At 39.9% G+C, this 25494-nt stretch overlaps 1 protein-coding gene across 11 annotated transcripts in view; it reads left to right on the forward strand.

Moving 5' to 3' along the window:
- dnmt3bb.1 (DNA (cytosine-5-)-methyltransferase 3 beta, duplicate b.1) overlaps positions 1–25494 on the forward strand; it is a 334528-nt gene that overhangs the window by 222030 nt on the left and 87004 nt on the right. For all 11 annotated transcript variants that reach the window (XM_043710533.1, XM_043710530.1, XM_043710537.1 and 8 more), the window contains 2 exons: positions 11531–11610; positions 16238–16350. In XM_043710533.1, the coding sequence (XP_043566468.1) occupies positions 11531–11610; positions 16238–16350 (193 nt within the window). The remainder of the gene's footprint in view (positions 1–11530; positions 11611–16237; positions 16351–25494) is intronic.

Below are 25494 nucleotides of genomic sequence, written 5' to 3' on the forward strand. Positions count from 1 at the left end.
AGAAGAAAGAACATGCTAGATGGAAATATCCCAGAATTAATAAAAGAGACTATGGAAATATTTGTGGATATAGCATTGGCTGCATGATTGTTACAAAGAGAGTAATGTTGACTTTGGACATATGTAACAGGCTGTATCACAGCCATATCTAACAGACATATATAACAGAGAGTATCACAGAAGTTGAAGGAGATTTTGGCAGTGTCACTGGAATGAAAATAGGCTACAGAAATATTTTAATCAAATTAAAAGAGGCCATGAAGAAAAATCACCAAAGTTAGCAGAGGCCATAAAAGTATCATAGAAGAGAATGAGAGGCTGTGAGACTCTCAGACAACATACTAAAGGCTATCACTATGGCCTGAATTTTATGACATGGATGGCAGATGGGAGTGGGGTTAAAATTGGACATGGACTGTCATACTCCTGTTAAGGGGCCAATTAATGAACACTTAAGGGTTTCATCCCACCACTACTGAATTCTCCCCGACAGCGGAGAAGCCAACACCAAGTGTCCACACTGCCCAGTAAAGCCTTATGGGGCTGGAACAAGGTAGGGGAGTACCTTTTGACCTGCTGTTTGCTCTAATAGACACCCCAACATGTCCAACATAATCTCTTTCTCCCCTACAACCTCACACTCCTCCAAATTGTACTTCTGTTCCTACCCTATATTGCTTGTCCTTGTTAAACTACATTTTGTCAAGTTTTGCCTTCTATTTCTGACTCGACTGTTACTGTTTGACTTCCAAATCTGATACATTGCATTTCTTTCAATGGCTCATGATCTGTCTCAAGAGATCACTCCCAGACCCACTATTTACAGAATCAAAGAAATGTCATGATGCAGAAACATTCCACCCATCATGCTTGCATCTGTTCCAGCTCACACTGCATTTTCCTACTATCTGTCTTTGTACTTTGTGTTTCCAGTCCGTAGACCTATCTCCTGCTACTCATCCTGTACGTGCATTTAGCTTTTACGTTTTCCAATGGCCTTCCTTGCCATACTTACCATCGTGGCAAAAGTGAGTACTGCAGATGCTGGAGATCAGAGTCAAGATTAGAGTGGTGCTGGAAAAGCACAGCAGGTCAGGCAGCATCCGAGGAGCAGGAAAATCGATGTTTTGGGCAAATACCCTTCAGCAGGACATACTTACCATTGTATTTACCCATTGACTAGCCCTTCTAGTAAATATTTGACTTTTGCACCCACTTTTGGCAGTTGTCCTTTGAGACCAGTGGCCTCATATTGGCCATCAGAACTGATCTGTCCAATATCAGACAAACTGTCATTTGTGGTAGTTTGATCCTTATGGTTTTGCATTGTTTTTTTCAATAGTTTGTGATCTGTCTCAGGCACATTCGCTCCCAAACCCACTGTTTACAGAATCGGAGTTTCACCATTACCCTGTTTAACTGAAGCATAATCTCACTACTTTTGTATTAATTTCCCCTCATGACAAAATAGGTTTTATTAGCTTTCCTATTATTTGCTGCATCTGAATACTAAACTTTTGCAATTCATACACAAGGAGGCCTGGATCCATGTGCATTTCAGACCTCTGCAATCTCCAACCATGGAGGGAATCCTGAAAGACAGGATGTACATGTATTTGGAAAAGCAAGGACTGATTAGGGATAATCAACATGGCTTTGTGCGTGGGAAATCATGTCTCAAAAACTCGGTTGAAGTAACAAAGAGGATTGATAAGGGCAGAGTGGTGGACATGATCTATGTGGACTTCAGTAAGGTGTTTGACAAGGTTCCCCATGGGAGACTGGTTAGCAAGGTTAGATCTCACGCAATACAGGGAGAACTAGCCATTTGGATACAGAGCTGGCTCAAAGGTAGAAGACAGAGAGTGGTGGTGGCAGGGCTGTTTTTCAGACTGGAGGCCTGTGACCAGTGGAGTGCCACAAGGATAGGTGCTGGGTTCACTACTTTTCATCATTTATATAAATGATTTAGATGTGAGCATAAGAGGTATAGTTATTATGTTTGCAGATGACACCAAAATTGGAGGTGTAGTGGACAGTGAAGAGGGTTACCTCAGATTACAATGGGATCTTGATCAGATGGGCCAATGGACTGAGGAGTGGCAGATGGAGTTTAATTTAGATAAATGCATGGTGGTGCATTTTGGGAAAGCAAATCTTAGCAGGACTTGTACACTTAATGGTAAGGTCCTCCGGAGTTGCTGAACAAAGAGACCTTGGAGTGCAGGTTCATAGCTTTTTGAAAATGGAGTCGCAGGTAGATAGGATAGTGAAGAAGGCATTTAGTATGCTTTCCTTTATTAGTCAGAGTATTGAGTACAGGAGTTGAGAGGTCATGTAGCTGCTGTACCTGTACCTGACATTGGTTAGGCCACTGTTGGCATATTGCATGCAATTCTGGTATCCTTCTTATTGGAAGAATGTTGTGAAACTTGAAAGGGTTCAGAAAAGATTTACAAGGATGTTGCCAGGGTTGGAGGATTTGAGCTATAGAGAGATGCTGAACAGGCTGGGGCTATTTTCCCTGGAGCGTCGGAGGCTGAGGGATGACCTTATAGAGGTTTATAAAATCATGAGGGGCATGGATAGGATAAATAGACAAAGTCTTTTCCCTGGGATGGGGGAGTCCAGAACTAAAGAATATAGGTTTAGCGTGAGAGGGGAAAGATATAAAAGAAACCTAAGAGGCAACTTTTTCATGCAGAGGGTGATACGTGTATGGAATGAGCTGCCAGAGGAAGTGGTGGAGGATAGTGCAATTGCAACATTTAAAAGGCACCTGGATAGTATATGAATAGGAAGGGTTTGGAGGGATGTGGGCCAGGTGCTAGCAGGTGGGACTAGATTGGTTGCGATATCTGGTCAGCATGGGTGAGTTGGATCGAGTGGTCTGTTTCCATGCTATACATCTCTATGATTCTATATGCTTTTTTATTTTTCCTACCAAAGTGGACAACTTGAAATTTTCCTACATTACAGCTCATTTGCTACATCTTTGTCCATGCATTTAAAGTATCAATAACTTTTTGTAACCCCCCTCTGTCTTTTTCATCTTTCCTACGTAAATTTATGTTGTCAGCAAATTTGGCAAATATATCTTCCATCCCTTCATCCATGTCATTTAGATAAATTTTGGACAATTGAGATTTCAGCACCAATCTCTATGACACACCACTCATGATATCTTACTGAAAAATACCCATTCATATCTATTCTGTATTACCTGCTAAACAGTTAATTTCTGTCCATGCCAATGTGCTATCTCTGACAACATGTGCTTTTACTTTCCTCAATGAGGCACCTTGTCAAATGCCTTCCAAAAATATAAATACAGGGCATCGACTGGTTCCCTTTTATCCACAACATGTTTTAACTTGTAATATAACTCCAGTATATTGGTCAAACTCTGCCTGATATCTTGAATTTCTCTAAGTGTCCTGCAATAACTTATTAAATAAACTTCTTGTGATAGATTATACACTAACGTCTGTAGTTTCCTGCTTTCTGTCTTCCTCTCTTTTTGAATAAAGAAGCTACATTCACTCCAATGTGACGGTATCTTCCCTGCATCAAGGGAATTTTGAAAAATTAAAATATATCAATTGTCTCACTGTCACTACTTCTAAATTCTTAGTATGATGTCAATCAGCACTTGGGCATTTGTCAGGCTACAGTTCCAATAATTTATTCAGTACTACTTCTCCAGTATTTGTGTTTTTCCGGAGTTCCTCTCCCATCCCTTCTGCTTCTTGATTTATCAGTGCTTCTAGTATATTACTTATTTCCTGTATAATGAAGACTTGCAAATTGCCACATATAATGGGTCCATCCATTGGAACTTTTCTTTATTGTTGAAATATCTCCCTAAATGTATGAAATTATACTTCCAGTGACCTATCCTTTGACCAAGTTTGCCAATTCTCTTTAGTCAGTTCTGCTTCGATACCCTCATAACTGCCCTTGATTCAATTTTAGAAATAGTCTCAGACTCACTCCTCTCTCCATGAAACTGAAAATAATATTCATTCACATTTTGGTCATGTCTATTTCAGGGCACTTTCATTATGAAATCATAAATTAATCCTAAATTATTGCATGATACTACGAGTATAGCTTGTTTTTCTGGTTGGCACCTATATGTGCTGTTCTAAGAGGTTATCCTGAAAATAACCTGAACTTCTCATTCAGGTTATTTTTGCCAGTCTGACCTTTCCCTGTGAATTTGTTAAAGTCTCCCATGATTATTTCTGTGCCTTTCTGACAAGCTCTTGGTATTTCTTCTTTTGTGCTGGACCCTAATATGTGGTTACCCGACTCCCACAAGTGACTCCTTACCTTTTATCATTCTAATTCTAACCAAACTCTTTCTATACCTTGGTATCTTAAACTTAGGTCTTCTTTTTCTATCGTGCTAATATCATGAACTAACAGATCCACTACTCCACCTTTTTCTAATATCCTGTGATTCTTAAATGTTCTATACCTTCAAGATTCATCCTGTAGCCATGTCTTTGTAATAGCAGCTAGATTGTCCTTACTCATTTCTATTTGCATTCTCAGCTCATTCACTTTGTTTTGAATGTGATGTGCATTCAGGTATAGAGTCTTCAGTTTTATCATTTCACCTTCTTTGTAAATTTTAGCCTAATCGATTGGTTGACTCAAGTTCCTATTTTCTAACCCTTCCTGCTGCAGTGTGTTTATAATTTCCTGTATTGATACCTTTACCTTTGGCCTTGACTCTATTGACATACCACATCAACTCTAATTGGATCTCTTATACCCTGTATTCAATTTAAAGTCTTCTGTACTTTCCTAATTCTGGGTTGGCAAGACTTCAATCCAAGCATGTTGAAGTTGGAGTCTGTCTGACTGTGCAGAGCCCGCTATACCCAGTACTGGTGCCAGTGTCCCATGAACCTGAACCCGCCTCTCCCACACCAGTCTTCAAGCCACTATTATTATTTTACTTTGATTTGCGCTATTCCAATTTGCACATGGTTTAGATAATAATGCAGAAATTATGACCATAAAATGACTTTTAATTTGATACCTCAGTTCTCATACTAGCTATGCAAAATTTCCTTCTTTGCATTGCCTAGGCCATTGGTGCCTATATGGACCTCAACAGTGGGCTCTCCTTCTCCCACCTTAGGTTCATGTTCAGCCCTGAGCAGATGCCCCAAACCCTAGCATCAGCCAAGCAACACAGCTGTTCATTGCTGAAGAGGAGAAAGTCAATCCTTCTTACTATATTATCCCCTTGTATCACTGCATACCGTCTTATTTCCCTCTTCTCAGTAGTTTCCTGTACCACGGTGTCTTAGCTAGTTAGCTCACATCCCCTGCAGCCTTTCCTCTCAGCCAGACATGTTAGAATAACCTCAAACCTGTTAGATAATTGCAAAGTGTGAACTTTGGGTTCCCTGAAATTGCCTCACTCATCAGTCACACTCTCTTGTCCTTGAATACTGACCAAATTAGATGGTCTAACCCTAAGACATATGACTACCTTCTGGTATAAAAAGCCCAGGTAAGTATTCTCCCTCTGGTGCATCGCATTGGCTGCTGTTCAGTCTTCAGCTCATTAAGACTGAGTCAAAGCTACTTGAACTTCAAACACTTGTTGTAGACGTGTTTGTTCTCATTCAAACTTGTATCTAGTAACTCCCACATGCTGCAACTGTGACAAATCACCATCTTCAATGTGATTTAAGGAACTGCTTACTTATGTATTCAGCTGTGTAATTAGTTATGTTTTTATATATTTATTAGCCTTACCACCACTTCCTATGCATTTTTGGAACTTAGGAATAAAATAAACTTTAATCACTTTGCAGGCACTTAGCAATCAATCAGTTTCTTTTCTTGTAGCAGAGTGAGAATCAGTTCCTGGAGGTTGGTAAACATAAAGTAAAAGTTCTGACTCGCAGAATCACATTCTGACACTCCATTGTAAGTCACACTCATGTGCTTAGCCACACTAATTTGATTAGTTTTATGTGCGTCTAACACCAGAGACCTATGTGCCTCATTTGACGAGGATCCACTTTCAGCCGACTCTTAATTAAGTTGCTCTTTCACTGGAACCCTTGAAGGAAGTCCTACTTTCATCTGGCAACTACAGAATGTAAACAGTAGTTTGACCTTTCTGGTGCTGATTACTAGCTAAATTTGACTTGTACAAAATAGAAATTTAGACTTTTTTTTTACCCAATAACTGCACACTCTCAGTTATAGGTCAAACAGAGCTTGTTAGATGAATTTACAGGTAATTTAAATCAACCTGTTCAGAGAAGGTGGTGATGAGCTGCCTTCTTGAACCACTGCAGTCCACATACTGTAGGTTGCTCCACAATGCCCTCAGGGAGGGAATTCCAGGAATTTGATCCACTAACAGTGAAGGAATGGTGATACAGTGGCCATGGGTTTGGAAACTGCTGTCTCGGGATCTTTGGTGACTTTCTGCCAAGACTTTCTGGGGGTCTTGTAGATAGTGCACACTGCTGCAACTGAGTGTTGGAGGTGGAGGAAGGAGTGGTTATTTGTGGATGCAGTGCTGATCAAGTAGGTTGGTTTGTTCTGGATGATGACAAGTGTTATTGGAGCTGCACCCATCTAGGCAAGTGTAGAGTATTCCTTCATACTTGTGTCTTGTAGATGGCGAACAGGCTTTGGGGAGTCAGGAGGTAAGTTACTCGCTGCAGTATTCCTAGCCTGTGACATGCTTTTATAGCCATTGTATTTATGTGGTGAGTCCACTGAGTTTCTGGTTCATGGCAACCCCCATGGTATTGATAGAGGGAGAATTAGTCATAGTAACACCATTGAATGTTAATAGACAGTACATAAATTGTCTCTTATTGGAGATGGTCGTTATCTGACATTTGTGTGGCACGAACGTTACCTGCCCCTTGTCAGCTCAAGCCTGGATATTGACCAGATCTTGTTACATTTGAACATGGACTGCTTCAGTAACTGAGGAGTCACAACTGGTGCTGAACATTGTGAAATCATGAGCGAGCATCACTACTTCTGGTTCAAGTCCCACTTGCTCCAGAAGTGTGTAATAACTCTCTGAACAGGTTGAATAGAAAAATAAGTTAAATAAACAAAAAAAACACCATGATGAGCTCCTGCAGGTATGTCCTGGAACTGAGATAACTGACCTTGAACAAACACAACCATCTTCCTATGTACCAAGTATAACTTCAACCACCCTGGAGAGTTTGCTCCCAATATCCATTGATTCCAGTTTTGCTCGGACCCCTTAATGCCGCCATCATTCGAAAGCAGCCTTGATGTCGAGGGCCGTCGGTTTCATCTCACCTCTGGAATTCAGCTCTTTTGTCTGTTTTTGAACCAAGTCTGTAATAAAGTTAGGAGTTGAGTGGCCCTGGCTGAACCCAAACTGGGCATCACTGAGCAGGTTATTGCTGAGCAGGTGCTATTGATCGCTCTGTTGAAGACATTTTCCATCACTGTACTGATAATCAAGAATAGACTGATGGGGCTGTAATTAGTCTGGTTGGATATTTGTGTTCAGGACATACTTGGGAAATTTTCCACATTGTTGGATAGATTCCAGTGTTGAAATTTTAGTGGAAGAGTATGACTAGGGAAGTAGCAATTTCTAGAGCACAAGTCTTCAGTATTAATGCAGAAATGTTGTCAGCCTTTGCATTTCCAACTATTTTTTGAGATCATGTGGAGTGAATAGAATTGGCTGAAGACTGGTTCTGTAATGCCACTGGAGGAGACCGAGATGGATCATCCAATTGGCACTTCTGGTTGAAGATTGCTTCAGTCTTATTTTTTACACTGATGTGCTGGGCTCTTCCATCATTGAGGATGGGGATATTGTGGAGCCACCTCCTCCAAGGAATTGTTTAATTGTCCGTCACCATTCACAACTGGACGTTACACGACTGCAGATCTTAGATTGTGGGCTCGCTTTGCTCTGTTTCTCTTGCTGTTTGGCGTACCAGTAGTCCTTTTTTTGTAGCTTCATCAGGTTGACACCTCATTTTTAGGTGTGGCTGGTGCTACTCCTGGTATGCCCTCTGCACTTTCCATTGATTCAGGGTTGAACCCCTATCTTGGTAATAATGGATGAGTTGAGGGTATGCTGGGCCATGAGGTTGCAGATTGTGCTGGAGTACAATTCTGATGCTGTTGATGGCACACAGTTCTACATGGATGCCCAGTCTTGAGTAACTAGATCTGTTCAAAATCTGTCTCAGTGCCACGCAACATATTGGAGGGTATTCTCAATGTGAAGGCAGGACTCTGTTTCCACAAGGATTGTGTGGTGGTCACTCTTACTGATGCTGTCATGGAGAAATGCGTCTTCAGCAGGCAAATTGGTAAGGGTGAGGTCAAGTATGTCTTTCCCTTGTTGGTTCCCTCACCACCTGCTGCAGACCAGCCAAGCACTTAATGTCCTTTAGGACTTGACCAGTTTTATCAGTAGTGCTGCTGCTGGGCCACTCTTGATGGTGGACATTGAATTCCCCCACTCAGTACATTTTACGCCATTGCCATCCCCAGTACTTCCTCCAATGTTGCTCAACATAGAGGAGTGCTGATTTATCAGCGGACAGAGTACAATATGTGGTATTCAGCAGGAATTTTCTTTGCCCATGTTTAACCTGAAGCCATGAGACTTCATGGGGTCCAGAATCCATTTTGAGGACTCCCCGGGCAGATCCTTCCCAACTGTACACCACTGTGCTGCCACCTCTGCTGAATTTGTCTAGTTGGTGGAACCATATGTATCCATGGATGGTAACAGTGGTGTCAGGGACATCATCTGTGAGGTATGATTCTGTGAGTAGACTACATCAGGATGTTACTTGAATAGTTTGTGAGACACTCCTCCCAATTTTGGCATTAGCCCCCAGATGTTAGTAAGGACAACTTTACAGGGTCAACAGGGTTGTTTGCATTTTTTCCATTTCTGATGCCTAGGTCGCTGCCAAGTAGTTTGCCAGTTTCGTTTCTTTGTTGAGACTTCATATCGATTGATACAACTGAGTGACTTGCTAGGCCATTTCAGATGGCAGGTGAGCGTCAACCACATTGCTGTTGGTCTGGTCATATGTAGGCCAGACCAGGTGAAGATGGCAGATTTCCTCCCTTGAACAACAGTTGTGAGCCAGATGGGATTTTCCAACAATTGATTATGGTTTCATGATCAGCAGTAGATTCTTAATTCCAGTGTTTTTATTGAATTCAGATTCTACCATCTATTCAGATTCGATTCAAACTGAGTTCCAAGAAAATTAGCTGAGTTTCTGGATTAATAGGAGTCGGGAGTGTGATGTTGGAAAAGCACAGCAGATCAGGCAGCATCCGAGGAGCAGGTGAATCGAATTGTATTTCGCAATTCCTGATGAAGGACTTATGCCTGAAAAGTCAGTTCTGTTCCTAAGATGCTGTCTGACCTGCTGTGCTTTTCCAGCATTACACTCTCTACTCTGAATTAATAATCTAGCGACATTAAGACCTTCACCTCCTCCTAAACACAAAAGGCCTTGTTAACTCTCTAAATGAGCTGTTTTGGGTAAAACACTACTACTTGTTAAGAAATCTCAAGTACTGAAACAATGATTAAATTTTATTGCTTGTAACAGGCAAAATAAGACCCCTTAAGTAAGCAAGTTAAGCCCCACATCTCAACTTGGCTATTACCCGAATAATGGAGGAATTTTAGCTGCGATTCCAACCAACAATGTCTGTCTCTGATGTTCAAGGTTTGATCCTTGTGCAGTAATGTTCTTCACAGTTCTGCTCAGAGAGAGTTCTCGAGTTGCTTTCTTCTACAATTTTTCTGTCCTTCAGATCTATGGGATAACATATTGATGATCTTTTAGATTTTTTAATCCAAAATATTGCAAGTCTGCAGCTTGCTGCCTTATCAGAAATAGCTTTTTCTGTTCCTTATTACATTAGCATTTACTGTTTGAAGACACAACTTTCCTGTGATTAACTCGTTAAATTCTTCTGCAGGGAAACCTATTCCCCTTATGGTACAAAACAGCAAGTTATCAAACAGGTGTCAAAACTGTAGCTCTACATTCATGTAGCTTTGACTCCTTCTTTCTCCAGACATGGCTGGTTGCTTTCAATTCCTGCAAAAGTTTGTTCTTGTCCTTTAATAGTTTATTCCAGACGGAGTTGTTGCTGACCCCTTGTGTGTAACAGTTTGTCCTTATTGAATCTTTCAATCTATGAACAGTAATGAATGTTCTGAATTTTGCACTATCACAGACCATTGATTTTCAGCTTGTTCTTAATTAAGCTGCTCTTTCACTGAAATTATTGAAATAAATCTGCTTTAAGGCTGGCAACTGCATGACTTAAATGTAGATTTCATTTTAATCCTAGCTACAAGCTAAAAACTAAATTAAATTTGTACAAAATGACAATAGACTTTCTTACCGCCATTTGCCAATTCTGACTGCCACAGAGTTCAGTGTTTGGTCTTCCCTTAAAGAAAGTTTTTTATTAACATTTTAATGTTTTTCTGTTGAATGGAAGGGATAATAGCTTGTAAAACCTATTCGTATACTTGAGAGAGGATGCAGTTTAACAGGAGAAAGCAAATAAAATTCTGATATATCCATATTAAATAGCTTTTTCTCAATAGAAAGACAATAGGTTTTTGCCTTTTTCCAACCCAGAAAATCAAAAAGTAATTTATGGTCAGAGTAAGTAGCGTAGAGTAGAGAGAGTAGAGTCGCTTTTATTTGTCATTTCTATCATACACAACTGATAGAGTAAAACGAAACATTTCCCCAGGACCGAAGGTGCTGCATGGACAGCACAAAGTGACTCTAGATTTGATAACTGGCATCTAAATTTCCAGTTTCAGGCAAAGAAAATACATTCACATAGCTTGTTTTATACTTGAGTGGAGATTAGATTTAACACTTTAAAAACCAATTTTTCAGTTCACTGGATTTACATTGTTATCTATTGGTGAGATCAGCATATTTCAGTTATGGAATTCTACATCCTGTTTATCTGACTGACATATAGCTGTCATTGGAATGTCATCATTGGATTCAGTTGTAATAAGCCCATTCACAAATGCCTAGTGACTGAAGTGTGTTTTTGCAGAGTGTCTTGCATCAAAGTAGAATTGAAGGTTAAACCAACTTGTGATTTTAACCTTCAGTGGAAAGTCAAATTAGGTGAGACTGAAATCGGCAATTATGCTAATCTCATCAGCTTCTCAACTGCGGAAAAATTAAAAATGAATTCCCAACTTCTGATGGAATATTGACATCAACAGGATGATGAAGTTACCTTGGAGACAGTGCCAGCTGTTGATTTGTATAAAATATAAAGGATCCTTGTTAAACTTTAGTCAAAGTGCTGCTCCTTCGCCAGGTGAAGTGATTTATGACTTTGTCCATCCTAGTGCAACATTGCATCCCGACATCATTGTTAAACTTTAGATGTGAGTAGTTACTGTAGTATAGTTGATGACTTATTTTAATACATGACTTTTTTTTAATATTAGAATTCTGTCTTGCCTGTGGAAGCATAAGAGTCAGCACTTTCCATCCACTATTTGAAGGTGGTCTGTGTCCTATTTGCAAGGTGAGTGTGTTTCGCCTGTTCAAATACATGAATAAGCAATAGCTTTTCCATTTCATACGGCTTTATAAACGAATTTGTCAAGCTTGTGTCAACCTTATGGCATACATCAAGCAGGTTTTCTAAAAAGAAAAAGAATACATATTCTTTTCTTTGTTTTTAATATCCCTCCAAAGGCAGTAGCACATGTGAGGGTCGAGGGATCAAATTTCATATTGTTATGTGTTATTGTAGTTGGCTTTATTCTTTCTGTTGCATTGACTATTCACAGCATGCACATTTCCAAAAGGTTTTTGATTGTGATTCCAACCACCAACCCCCTTCCCTTCCACGTCACCAACTTTGCCCTGAGGATGCTGAGATTAAATATGACATTGCTCATCCCACCTGCTTCTGGGTTGAAATCAGTCAGTAACAGACACACTGAGAGCATTACTGTTTTACAGATGAGTAAGGTAACTTCTGATCTTCACTGTCTGAGAAGCAATCCTGTGTTGTGGACCTGCCATTTCTTGTTGAAAGCACATGATTTCAAATCAATTGCAAAAAATTAGGTGTTTTCAAAAAAAAAGTAAAGTGATCCACTCTGGATTACAGCCTAGATGTTGAAGAAAAATTCTTTATCCCAATTCACCAATTGGGTTATCTGGACACCTGGTTAATATTGTATTTTGCTCAAATTATACTTTCACCAAAGATTTGCTGAAAGCAGTTTCATGTTAAAGAAGTTATCCAATAAGATAACTTGAGATGTTTACAAATTAGAGTTTTGACCGATGTTGTAATCTGTGCATATTTGCATCAAATCATACCCAGCAGATTCCACCCACCAGTGCTATTATTATCACAACAACATCATTAGCATGCACTGTTTCAAAATGAACATTTGTCTTTCTTTAGACTGATAACAGCCAAAGAATCTTTGATTTCTAAGGTTACATTCAGAAATTTCTCATTACTAATAACTAATATTTGCTAATGCTATTTACATATTTACTTTGACCATTATCACTTGGAGAAATTTATGTTTAGAATATTCTGAAATTGTCTGTACATTATGCATGGACATAAAATTCTTGTTATTATACCAAATACATTCAAACTCAACAGCATAGCTCTGCAGTAATCTAAGTGACAGCAATGATAACAAAAATGTAAATTCAGAAAACTTTTCTTCCTATTGGTTTTAATAAGATGGTTTTACTGTAAAACAAAATTGAAGCAATACTATGCCATAATTTTGTGGGACATTAGTGTTGTAAAACATGACATGTGATGTACATAAACCAGACATATTCACAATAGGCAGACTGCTATACTGTGACAGGCACAAAAACACAATGCTTCAATATTTGGTTAAATCATCTGAGATATTTAGTAATTGTGTGAAGTTGTATAGAAAGATTTTCTGATTCTGGAAAGATTTTGTTCTTCCTCCTTTTCTCATCAGTTTGCATGCCACTTACTTTTCAGCTGAGTATCCTTTTGGGCCCTGAGAACTCACTAAAACGTAATTTGAATAGCTATTTATGAATACCAACCTAGCCCATGGGTGTGCAAACCTGTTGTATGTTTGGGAAGATGTAGAAGGTAGAGTGTGTACCACAACTTTATCTAATGTTAATATGTGTAATTTCAGCAGGGCTTGCAATATAGCAATCAGGTCAGAACAGTATATCCTCATCATTTCCTCCTCTTTAACACAGACATTGTTGCCAACTTTAGCTCTTTTCCCACGTCTCTGGTTGAAATGGCAGATCAGAAATTGAAGCTGGAAATGTTTGGTTGATATGTATTATAGGCGTAGCTAGTCTTAAAATATTGAATAATTAGAAATGTTCTTTTTAAAAAATGGATATGCTTGAAATGATGCATTAGAGTTTGGAAAAAATGTTGAGATGGGAATAAATATTATGTCTTTTTATTGTTAGAAATGTACACAATTGAAACTGTATCAAGAACTTTGCATAGGACACAATGGTACAATCAGAAGGTACAAATAGATTGAAAATAGGTTAGTACTTAAGCCATGTTTTCAGTTAAAAAAAATGCCAACTGTTTTGTTAACTTGTATAATTTTACACCTGATTTACTTATCTAAGTTGCTTTTGCAGTAGATCTCTTAAATACTGACAAATATTTTAGAAAGTTTAATAGTCTATTCTCTGACTGCAGGCAACTAATGTTAACGTGGATCTCAGAATTTTATGCTTATTTCATAAAAATGTTGAATCTTTATGAATGAACAACTAGTTGAGTACAAATATGTCGATTACAGACATAAATTGCATTCATGTTTGAGCTCCTGTAAACTACAAGTAAGAACAGAATACATCAGATGTTGGATATCTGAAAAAAAACACAATGTGCTTTAAATGTACAACAAGTCAGTCAACACTATTGGAGAGACAGGTAATCACGCTTCAGGTTGGACATTTATTTTTGGAATGAGTCAAGTTGTCTGTTTTCTTTATAGATCCTGATTGACATGCTATGTGTTTCCATCAATGTTCTGATTTTATTGATGTAACTTATTTTTTGGTCCCAATTTTCAGTAAATAATAGTCAGGCAAGTGTTACGATTAGTTGGTGTTTTGTGAATTTCTGGGTGCAGGTTAATGTAGCTCAGAGGCCAGCTGCCAAGAAGTTAAGCTCATGAGGCTTGGGAAAAGTTGATGAGCAGAGAGATCTGGGAGTTCAGGTCCGTTGCACCATGAAGCTTGCTGCACATATGGATATAGTGGTTACGAAGGCATATGGTATGCTTGCCTTCATCGGACGGGGTATTGAGTACAAGAGCTGGCAGGTCATGTTAAAATTGTACAAGACATTGGTTCGGCCATATTTAGAATACTGTGTACAGTTCTGGTTGCCACATTACCAAAAGAATGTGGACACTTTGGAGAGGGTGCAGAGGAGTTTTACGAGGATGTTGCTTGATATGGAAGGTGCTAACTATGAAGAAAGGTTGAGTAGGTTAGGATTGTTTTCATTAGGAAAAAGGAGATTGAGGGGGGACTTGATTGAGGTTTACAAAATCATGAAGGGTTTAGACAGGGTAGATAGAAATGATCTTTTTCCGAGAGTGAAGGATTCAATAACGAGAGGTCACGCGTTCAAAGTGAGAGGAAAAATGTTTAAGGGGGGTACATGCGGCAAGCACTTTCCACAGAGGGTGGTAGGTTCCTAGAATGCGTTGCCAGCAGAGGTAGTAGAGGCAGGCATGGTAGATTCATTTAAGATGCGTATGGAGAGATGCATGAGTAGGTGGGGAGCAGAGGAATGCAGATGCTTAGGAATTGGATGACAGGTTTATACAGTAGATTTGGATCAGCTCAGGCTTGCAGGGCCAAAGGGCCTGCTCCTGGGCTGTATATTTTCTTCATTCTTAGGACAGTTGCGATGATAATGTGGAGCAAGGGACGAATGTTAGGCCTAATATATATGAGGACTAGAGCAACATGCCTGATTCTCTTGGTCCAACAAGAATATTTTTGAATTATTTGGGGCTTAAATTTTTTGGGCCTTTTCTCTCTCACTCAGTTCTGTGCTGACCTGTTAAAGAAGCTTTCTGCAGTTTCCTTCATGGGTTCCCTAGTAATAATTGTAGGGGGGGCCACAATGTTGTAATTTTATATGCTAAAAAAAATTCTGTTGGGCAAGCTTTGGGAAGGTGTACTTTCTGATTCCAGAGAGAGACTGTTGTACCAAGATAATCTCTATTTCACCAATGCCATCTTTAATTAGAGCTTTACATCACAGTTTCTTATAACCTTCAATACTCAGTACTCAATACTCCTAATCATGCAGCTTTGTTTCCATAATAGCTATCCTATCATTTATTTATTTCAATGTGCACTATTCTAATGATTGTAATGAGGCCAGCCAGGTGGACCTCATAGAATGATTGGGGCTATGAATCTGGTCAAATCAGGGAGCCCTGGCTGACAGATAAAAGCAGGAGTGACAGACATACTGTTCACTCTGCAAGCTGGCCCTGAGGGAATTGCACCTGTGTCAAGGATTCTTCACGTGTAAGTAAAGGGTGACTTGGTGATGGGATACCAGCCTGTGCAGTGTTATTTCACTATCAGTTTGTCTACTTGTTTTATGAATGCATTTAGTATTATCTTTTGATTGTTGGTGTAGACTGATGTTTATTCTGTCTATCTCTTCTTGCCTTGCTGTGGCCTTTATTTCCCATATTATTTTGCTTTTCTGCTTTGATTGTACCCTTGGATTTGCTACCTCTACCAAAACTTGATTCCTTACTACCATTGTTTACGTTAAGGCTCACTCTACTGCCCTAGAGCTAGAGTTTGCTGGAACACTGGTCCCAGTATGGTTCAGATGTACACATCACAACAGTACAGCACCTACTTTTCATTGTACTGATGCAAGTACCATATAAACTGGTACCCGTATTTTACATTCTCTGAAGCACAGATCATATTATTGATTCCTTTATTCATTAATTAAAATCATTAAGTGTGCTTTACAGAAGATAAATATGTTTTTGAACACAGATGATTACAGTTGTCACTTTAAAAACCTACACTCATCAATGAAAATAGTTGCCATTTTGTGTGCATGTTTAGTTTTTTGTGAGTTAATCATTTGTGTGTTGCAGGATATCTACCTGGAGACATCATATATGTATGACGATGACGGCTACCAATCATACTGTACTGTGTGCTGTGGTGGGCGAGAAGTGTTGCTGTGTGGGAATGCAAACTGCTGCAGGTATTGTGGTTGCATGAACTTTGAAGCTGTTATTCATAGCACAATTTTTAAAAAATTCGGTATTTCCTTGGGTTCATTAACATTGGCTATTTATGTTACATGGTTTCTACAATCTGAAGTGTAATTTTTCACCACCCAATACCAAGTCAAACTGAGGTCATGAGAAAGATCCTTTTATCCAGAATGTTGGCTACAGAAAATATTCTGTTGTTTATGTATAAATTCTGTTCTTTTTATAGAAGACTGAGGCAGTAGGCATGCTCCCAAAATTTTACATAGGTTTCATATCAATTATTGGATTGTTCACTTAAGACATACAAACAAATGACATTCTGTTTAATTCAGTGAAAACGTTCGTTTTTCTACATTCTTTGATGTAAGAAAACAACAATGTACAGTCAGTTCTGCTATAACGCGCGCTTCTTCAACGCAAATTGGCTATAACGCGATTGAAGAATTCAGACCATTATTTGTAGAATGTGAACTTTCCTTACCTGTATTAGCTCTAATGTGATCCTGGTCCTATTGGTTTAAATGGTACTGCTATTATGCAATTTTCGTATTATGTGGGATCACATGGGAATGGGACTTTTGCATTATATCAGAACAGGCTGTACTAAATTTGCTTTATCACTGAAAAATGATACTTTTTCTCCAAACATTTATCTTGCACTCCTCGGACAGTTCACAAAAAAATCTCAAAATAAAGGGAATAAGACATTTAAAGTGCACGAGAGGCAAGTGCTAATTGGACTGGAGTGAACTCCAGTTGCTAAAAGCATTATCAAGGAGAATTTATTAGTTAATAATAATTGACAGTTAACCGCTGAGCTATGTTCAAATTTTACCCAGGCAGTAATTAGTCAAGAAACTGTCTCAGAAATGAACTAAAGAATAACTGTTCCCTATTGTGTTGAATTGAACAGGTGCAGTTGTGTGTACATGTTCTTTCTGTCTGCAAAAGACAGGGTTCTGTGTATTAATATTTATAGCTGCCAATATATGTAATTGCTCCATACTGTAAACCCAGTTGACAATCCTGGTGTAATTCTGCATAAGTTTTCACACACTTAGAGTACAAGGGAGTAATTTACAGGTAGGTGTTGAGGAACATGTCTGTTTCTCCTGCCCCAAATTGTTGCAAGAAAAATGCTTACCTGCAGGGTCCAGCAGTCCCAGCTTCCCTTTAGCTAACCGCTTTCCTGAGGCCTGGGAACCCTAGTCAGTGCAAGTTAAATCTGAAGTTGAGGGAATATCTGAAGCATGCAGTCTCATGGAAGGACTCTACCCCCATCCCACCATCAATCAAACCAGAAGTAATATAGACTCAGTGGGCTGAAGATCTTCTTTTGTACTATATGATTTAGTGGGCAGCTTTGAGGCAGCTTAGGACTGGTTTGAGAATTCTAATATTTTAATGTCCCACCCAGCCCATATCCACTTGCTTTTCCTGGTAAAGATTTATCTCTGTAAACATTCCTAAAATGGAAGAAGAAATCAAAGCCTTTCATCTTGCACCCATTAGGACAAGGATGCAAGAAACAGTCTTGAAAACTGGTGCACCAATTTGTACAATATGAAACGATGGTACCGATCGGTTGGGCAATCATTGACAAGGATGTGCACCAAGAACAGTCAACTGTCAAGTTTAGCTTTCAGATCAGGCAGGTAGACTCTGATAGGCCCAGGTGTTGCCCTGGGAATGCAGCAATGATTGGCAATCTCTATGGCCCTTTTGATTCCCATAAAGATGATGTAATACATGTAAGGATTCCTTTTTGTCCACACAAAATCAGGTCCAATATATTAATAAACTTAGCTTCTAGCACGCAAAGGAATTATACTGCAAGCCCAAGTGGTGATCTTAAACTGGCTTGTCGTGTAATTCTTGGCATAGTCTGAATTATTTAATAACTGATTTCCAAAAGCAGAATTGTATCTAGTGGTGGGCATATTGCATGATGATTTGGAGATATCAGTGTTGGACTGGGGTGTACAAAGTTAAAAATCACACAACACCAGGTTAGAGTCCAACAGGTTTAATTGGAAGCACTAGCTTTCAGAGCACCGCTCCTTCATCAGGTGGTTGTGGAGGACACAGTTGTAAGACACAGAATTTATAGCAAAAATTTACAGTGTGATTTAACTGAAATTATACATTGAAAAATACCTTGATTGTTTGTTGAGTCTTTCATCTGTTCGAATACCATGATAGTTTCACTTCTTTCCTACGTAAATAAAAAAACCTTTTTTTAAAAGTTACATTCTCAGGTTAACTGTAACAATTGGTGTTAGCCAGACAATATGTTGAAGGTGTTAGCCCCCTGTGTTCCCTGTCTGTGCCATAATGTTTTGACTGATTCTCATCTAAAAAGTGAGATAACAGTCTTACATGAATTCATGCAGTTTTTAAGCAAAGTACAATGTAACTCTGCAAGTTACCCCATAAACGTATACGAATATGTGTGCGGATGGTGTGTGGGTCTTTGTGTGTGTGTATATCTGTCTGGGGTGGGGGGTTGTGAGTGTATATGTGTGTGAGTGTAGAGTGTCTAAGGGGTGTGTGTATAGAGTGGTCTAAGTCTGTGAGAGGATGCATGTGGGAGTGTGTGTAGAGTGTGTATGGTACAATGGTGGTCACCTGTAGTGTGACATGAACCCAAGGTCCCGGTTGAGGCCTCCCTGTGGACACGGAACTTAGCTATCAGCCTCTGCTGGGCCACTTTTCGCTGCTGCCTGTCCCGAAGTCCGCCTTGGAGGATGGTCACCCGAAGGTCCGAGGTCGAATGTCCTGGACCGCTGAAGTGTTCTGTCTGTTGATTGTTGTGTGGTGCAGGAGGACCTCAACTGGGACCAGGGGTTCATGTCACACTACAGGTGACCACCACTGCACTATACACACACACACACACACACACACACACGGACACAGGTATACACAGACACGCACACAGACATATATACTCTCTCTCACACTCACACAACCCCCACCCCAGACACACACACACACACTCCCACATGCACCCCACACCGGCTTAGACACTCTACACTCACATACACACACATACACTCCCTCTCTCTCACTCAACCCCAGGCACACACACACGCACAAAGACCCATATGCACACATATACATACATGTTTGTGGGGTGAATTTGTACTTGCAGAGTTACATTGTACTTTGCTCAAAAACTGCATGAATTCACGTAAGACTGTTATTTCACTTTTTAGATAAGAATCAGTCTAAATATTATGGCACAGACAGGGAATACCTTCAACATGTTGTCTGGCTAACACCAATTGTTACAGTTAACTTGAGAATGTAACTTTTTAAAACAAAATTTTGTGATTTACACATGAAAGAAGTGAAACTATCATGGTATTCGAACAGATGAAAGACTCAACAAACAATCAAGGTATTTTTTTCAATGTATAATTTCAGTTACATCACACTGTAAACTTTTGCTATAAATTCTGTGTCTTACAATTGTGTACTCCACAACCACCTGATGAAGGAGTGGCGCTCCGAAAACTAGTGCTTCCAAATAAACCTGTTGGACTATAACCTGGTGTTGTGATTTTTAATATTGTATTGAAACTTCCAAGTCTTGCAGGGCCAATTCAGCATGATCAGCATGCTGCTAGCTGTGAGTGATCATTGGAAGATGTTGTTTGATATGGTCTGCAGTTGTTGTGATGTTCTGCCACATATATGGCATGGAACCAGCACTAAAAAACTCATGGATCACATTAGTCTTTTGTGTTGTAGACTGGACAGCAAAATCTTCTTAGTAGAGTAAACTACACAGTTTTACTGCAACAAAGCAGCATGAGGTAACTAGCTTCACCTGTTTTGATGCACCATTCCCTTGCAGGGTCGTTTGAGGTAAACTGTCCATTGTTCAGGGTCCAAAGCGGTGGCCATATGCCCTGGCAGAAATTTTTGCAATTTACAGTGAGTGATGACTTAATCAGTATCGACATTATCATGAAGAATTGTTTTGATCTGCCCTACCTCAACATTAGAGTGCAAGAGCTTCTATTACTAGTCTCTTTTTAGCAATGTTTAAGTTTTGTACTACCAAGCAATTCTCTTTTGTGTCTCTGAACTACTGATTCTTAAATTTGTGACTTTTCTTGCATTATCTTACTGAAATTGAGCAGGAAAGCATTGGAAAATGGGGTTGGGCAGGGGGTCTTAAGCATAAAGGACATAGATACATAGAAGATAGGTTCTGCCACTCAATATGTTCATGGCTGATCATCCAACTCACTAATACCTTATTCCTGATTACTCCCCAGAAACTTTTATCCCTTTAGCCCTAAGAAATATATCTAACTCCTTGGAAACAATCATATGTTTTGGCACAAAAACAGAAATTGTTGGAGAAACACAGTAAATCTGCCAGCATCTGTGGGGAGAAAACTGAGTTAATGTTTTGAATCCAGTGACTTCGTTAGAACTCCCATCGGCTTGGAAAAAGTATTTATGTTGAAGATGAGTGGGGGAGAGGTGAGCAGACAGGTGGAAATGGAGCCCAGAGGGAAGGAGATATGAAAGAGATGCCAGACAAGGGGATTTTTGATAGGCTAGTACAAAAGAGAAACTGAAAAAGTCATAATGAGAGCTGAGAGCAGGAGAGAATGGGTGGACAAACCATGTCATTTGATAATAGGACAAAGCGTGGGCAAGAATGGGTTGGCTATGCTGAAAGCAACCCATGTCATTAGAGAACTAAGATGTGGGGGTGGGGAACAAAAAAACAGAAGAATGTAATCAAGCCTTGAAGTTATTGAACTCAAGCATGAGGCCTAAAGACTGAATGGTGCATAAGCAGAAAATGAGATACTCTTCTTCTAGCTTACGCTGAGGTTCAGTAGAGGATTGTAACTTGGTGATGTGTTGAAATGGCAAGCAATTGGAAGCTTGGGGTTGTTTTACAGACAGAACATAGGTGTTTTGCAAAGCTGTCATCCAGTCTGCAAACTGTCTCCAGGATGTAGAATAGATCATTTTGAGCAGTGAATATAATAGATTGAGTGAAGTGCAGATAATTTGCTCCTTCAATTGCAAGGTATGTTTGGGGCTTTGGACTGTGAGCAGGGAGGAAGTAAATGGGCCCTTCTGCACTTGCACGGGAAGGTGGCATGGGAGTATTGGGAGATGCTGGGAGTGGAGGAGGTGTGGACCAGGGTGGCCTGGAGGGAACAGTCCCAGCAGAAGACTGACAAGGGAAGGTGGTGGCAGCCTGCTAGATGTGACAGAAAAAGATGTGAAGGCTGGGGTGGGGTGGTAAGTGAGGACCAAGAACAAAGAACAATACAGCACAGGAACAGGCCCTTCAGTCCTCCAAGCTTACATTGACACATTTTGCCCTGCCATATTAGAACAGTCTTCGCTTACAGGATCCATATCCCTCTATTCCCTTCCTATTCATGTATTTGTCCTGAATACTCCTATTGAGTCTGCTCCCACCACCTCCTTTCGCAACATGTTCCATGCACTCACCACCCTTTGTGTGAAAGCTTGTCTCGCACGTCTCTTTTAAACCCCCTGCCTCCTGTACCTTGAACCAGTGTCCCCTCGTAATTGACCCCTCCACCCTGGGTGAAAAAAACCTCTTACTTTCCACTCCATCCATGCCACTCGCAATCCTACAAACATTTATTAGGTTGCCCCTCAACCTCCTGCAAAAGTGAAAGCAAACCCAGTCTGCCAACTTTTCATCATAGCTAAAATCTCCCATACTCGGCACCATCCTGGTAAACCTTTGCTGTACCCTCTCCAAAGCATCCACATCCTTCTGTTCGTGTGGTGACCAGAACTGTACTGGGGGGAATCCTATACTGATCAGGAGGAATCTATCATTGATCTCTGCATTCATCTTTACCCACTCCCATTTTCAGCATAAATACCACTTTTCCCCAGCTGTTTCATGCTCTGATGAAGCATCCATAAGATATAGGAGCAGAATTAAGCCATTTGGCCAGAGACCCTACTCTGCCATTCGAACATGTTTCTCAAACCCATTCTCCTGCTTTCTACCCATAACCTTTGATCCATTTACTAATCAAGAACTTATTTATGTCTGTCTTAAAGTCATTGAATGACTTGGCCTTCACAGCCAAGTGTGGAAATGAGTCCCACAGATTCACCATTCTCTAGGTAAAGAAATTCCTCCTTATTTCAGTCTTAATGGGTGGTCCCTTCACTCTGAGTATATGCCCTCAGGTCCTAGTTTCTCCTACTAGAGGAAGCATCTTCTCCATGACCACTCTGTCCAAGCCTCCTCAGTATTCTATATGTTTCAATCTGATCCCCCCATCTCCTTCCAAACTAGTGAGTTATAGATGCAGAAACCTCAACTGCTCTCACATGACAAGTCTTCATCCTAGGGATCATTCTTGTGAACCTCTTCACGATCCCCTTGTGAGGGAAATATGAAAGAGATAGCCCTCTGGAAATGAATGCTAATACTGCATGTACCTTCTTAACTGTCAACTGAACCTGCATAACTTTAAGAGAATGATGACCTTGCACTTCTAAATCCCCTTTGTGCTTCAGATTTCTGAAGCCTTTCCCATTTAGAAAATATTCTATTCTTCCTTCTAAAGTTCATAATCTCACACTTTCCCACTGTATTCCATCTGCTACTTCTTTGTGCACTCCCCTTGCCTGTACAAGACCTCTGCAGCCTCCCCGCTTCATCAACATTACCTGTTCCTCCACCTATTTTTGTGTCATTGGCAAACTTAGCAACAATGCTCTTAGTTCCTTGTTCCAGTATAACGTGAATAGTTGCCATTCCTGAAAAATACACTGTTTATCCCAGCTCCAACTGTTTCTGCCTATTGTGTTCTGTCTAGAATAGCTGAGTACCCTTCAAGTCAGTTATGTGAAATTTCAACAAGATGAAATAATTGTCCCTTTATTTGGCTTATTGCTAACAAATGCACAAAGTAAATTCCATAATTTATTTCCTGTCAGCATTTAATTCATTTCCTCACTGTTAGTCTTCACTGCATTTTTTGCTTATTTTTACAGCAAGATACATGATAGATCACACTGTTACATTCAAAGAGGCTAACTAAGGGAAAAAAAATGAAAGATTGGCCCTCACTACCACAAGTGCCTTACTGAAATGAGCAGAGATTGTCAGGAACATATGGGGTAGGGCTCTCAGTTGCTGAGAGCTGAGTGTATTTATCCACTTGCCTGCATTCAGATTTTATTCTGTTTATACACACTGGTCTTAACAAAATCCTTGCCATGGGACTCTTTCAGGATGTATTTGATGTTTTCTTTTATTTTTGCACCCATAATCATTCTCTTTGAACAATTTCAAAGAATAAGATATATCCCTAAAGTTGATAAGCATTCATTGTTATTAATCATTAACATAATTGGAAGGATTTATTGAACTAATAAGCATAAATATATTCCGAGAAACTTAAACATTTAACGTTGCACCTGCATTTTTCTTAACCTAAGATTCATCTGCTGCCCATGAGCTTCTCTTGCTCTTTACTTTTAATAATGTAAAGGTGTGGTCACCTGGTGATGTCTCTGTTTCCCATGATCCAAGCTAAATAAATAATGATTTAAAAACAAGTTCAATCTATAGTCAGCATTTATTCTGCCAGTAAAACCCTTCTACCATGCCAAATCCACCTTTTCAACTCCACACTTTCCACATTGCATGGAATAAAGGAACTATTTTATGCCCAAACGGTTGCTTAAATTCAGCATTTTTTCGTAAGAAGACTTCGTACATGATTACTTGCCTTTTTGTCAAATGTGTGCATTTACTCTTGAGTAGAATATGTCTCAGCTGCCAGCTCTACAGTTGATATGATTCCAACATAGAGTGATGGTATTTTCAAAAGTCAAAGTTGGATCATGTTGACCATCTCCCAGTAATTCTGAATTTTATATGAAGGAGGTGTGAACATAAGAATGTGCCCCGCTCCAGTGTATTACTGAACTTTTTATTTCCATCCCCCTAACTGAAAGTTTTTCCCTAGACCTTGAGAGCTGAGCCACCTGTTTGCTGCACAATCTCCACTGTCAGTGAGCTCACAGGTGTAATCTGTCAACACCATGTCCCAGAAAATGGCCCATTCGGATACTATAAGTGCTCCTGGAGTGGAAGGCTAACTGAGGGATCTCGCTTGGGTCAGCTGACAATCATCCTGGGCTGTCTGTTCAGTATCTTTACCAGTTACTTTATTATTTTGCTGCTGCCTTGTTACCATTGACATATTTTAAAAGTTGTCAAAAATCAGAAATGCTGCAAACTGGTTTTGAATGATTTTGAGGAAATTGTCAGGCCAACAGGATATTTAATAAGATTCCAGATGTGTCCTGGCAATATATGGATATATGGACAGAGCGTTGGAGGGATACAGGATAGCCAGGAGGGAGCTGAAGAAAGGGATTAAGAGAGCTAAGACAGGGCATGAAAAATCTTTGGCGGGTAGGATCAAGGATAACCCCAAGGCCTTTTATGCGTATGTGAGAAATATGAGAATAGCGAGAACGAGGGTAGGCCCGATCAAGGACAGTAGTGACAGACTGTGTATTGAGTTGGAAGAGATAGGAGAGGTCTTGAATGAGTACTTTTCTTCAGTATTTACAAATGAGAGGGACCGTATTGTTGAAGAGGAGAGTGTGAAATGGACTGGTAAGCTAGAGGAGATACTTGTTAGGAAGGAAGATGTGTTGGGCATTTTGAACAACTTGAGGATAGACAAGTCCCACGGGCCTGACGGGATATATCCTAGGATTATGTGGGAAGCAAGAGAGGAAATTGCAGAGCCGTTGGCAATGATCTTTTCGTCTTCACTGTCAACGGGAGTGGTACCAGGGGACTGGAGAGTGGTGAAGGGAATAAAGGGAATAAAGGGAATAGGGATAACCCCGGGAATTACAGGCCAGTTGGTCTTACTTCGGTGGTAGGCAAAGTAATGGAAAGGGTACTGAGGGATAGGATTTATGAGTATCTGGAAAAACACTGCTTGATTAGGGACAGCCAGCACGGATTTGTGAGGGGTAGGTCTTGCCTTACAAGTCTTATTGAATTCTTTGAGGAGGAGACCAAGCATTGGATGAGGGTAGAGCAGTGGATGTAGTGTACATGGATT

This window comes from Chiloscyllium plagiosum, chromosome 20 (genome assembly GCF_004010195.1).
Source record: "Chiloscyllium plagiosum isolate BGI_BamShark_2017 chromosome 20, ASM401019v2, whole genome shotgun sequence".
In the NCBI taxonomy this organism is placed as follows: domain Eukaryota; kingdom Metazoa; phylum Chordata; class Chondrichthyes; order Orectolobiformes; family Hemiscylliidae; genus Chiloscyllium; species Chiloscyllium plagiosum.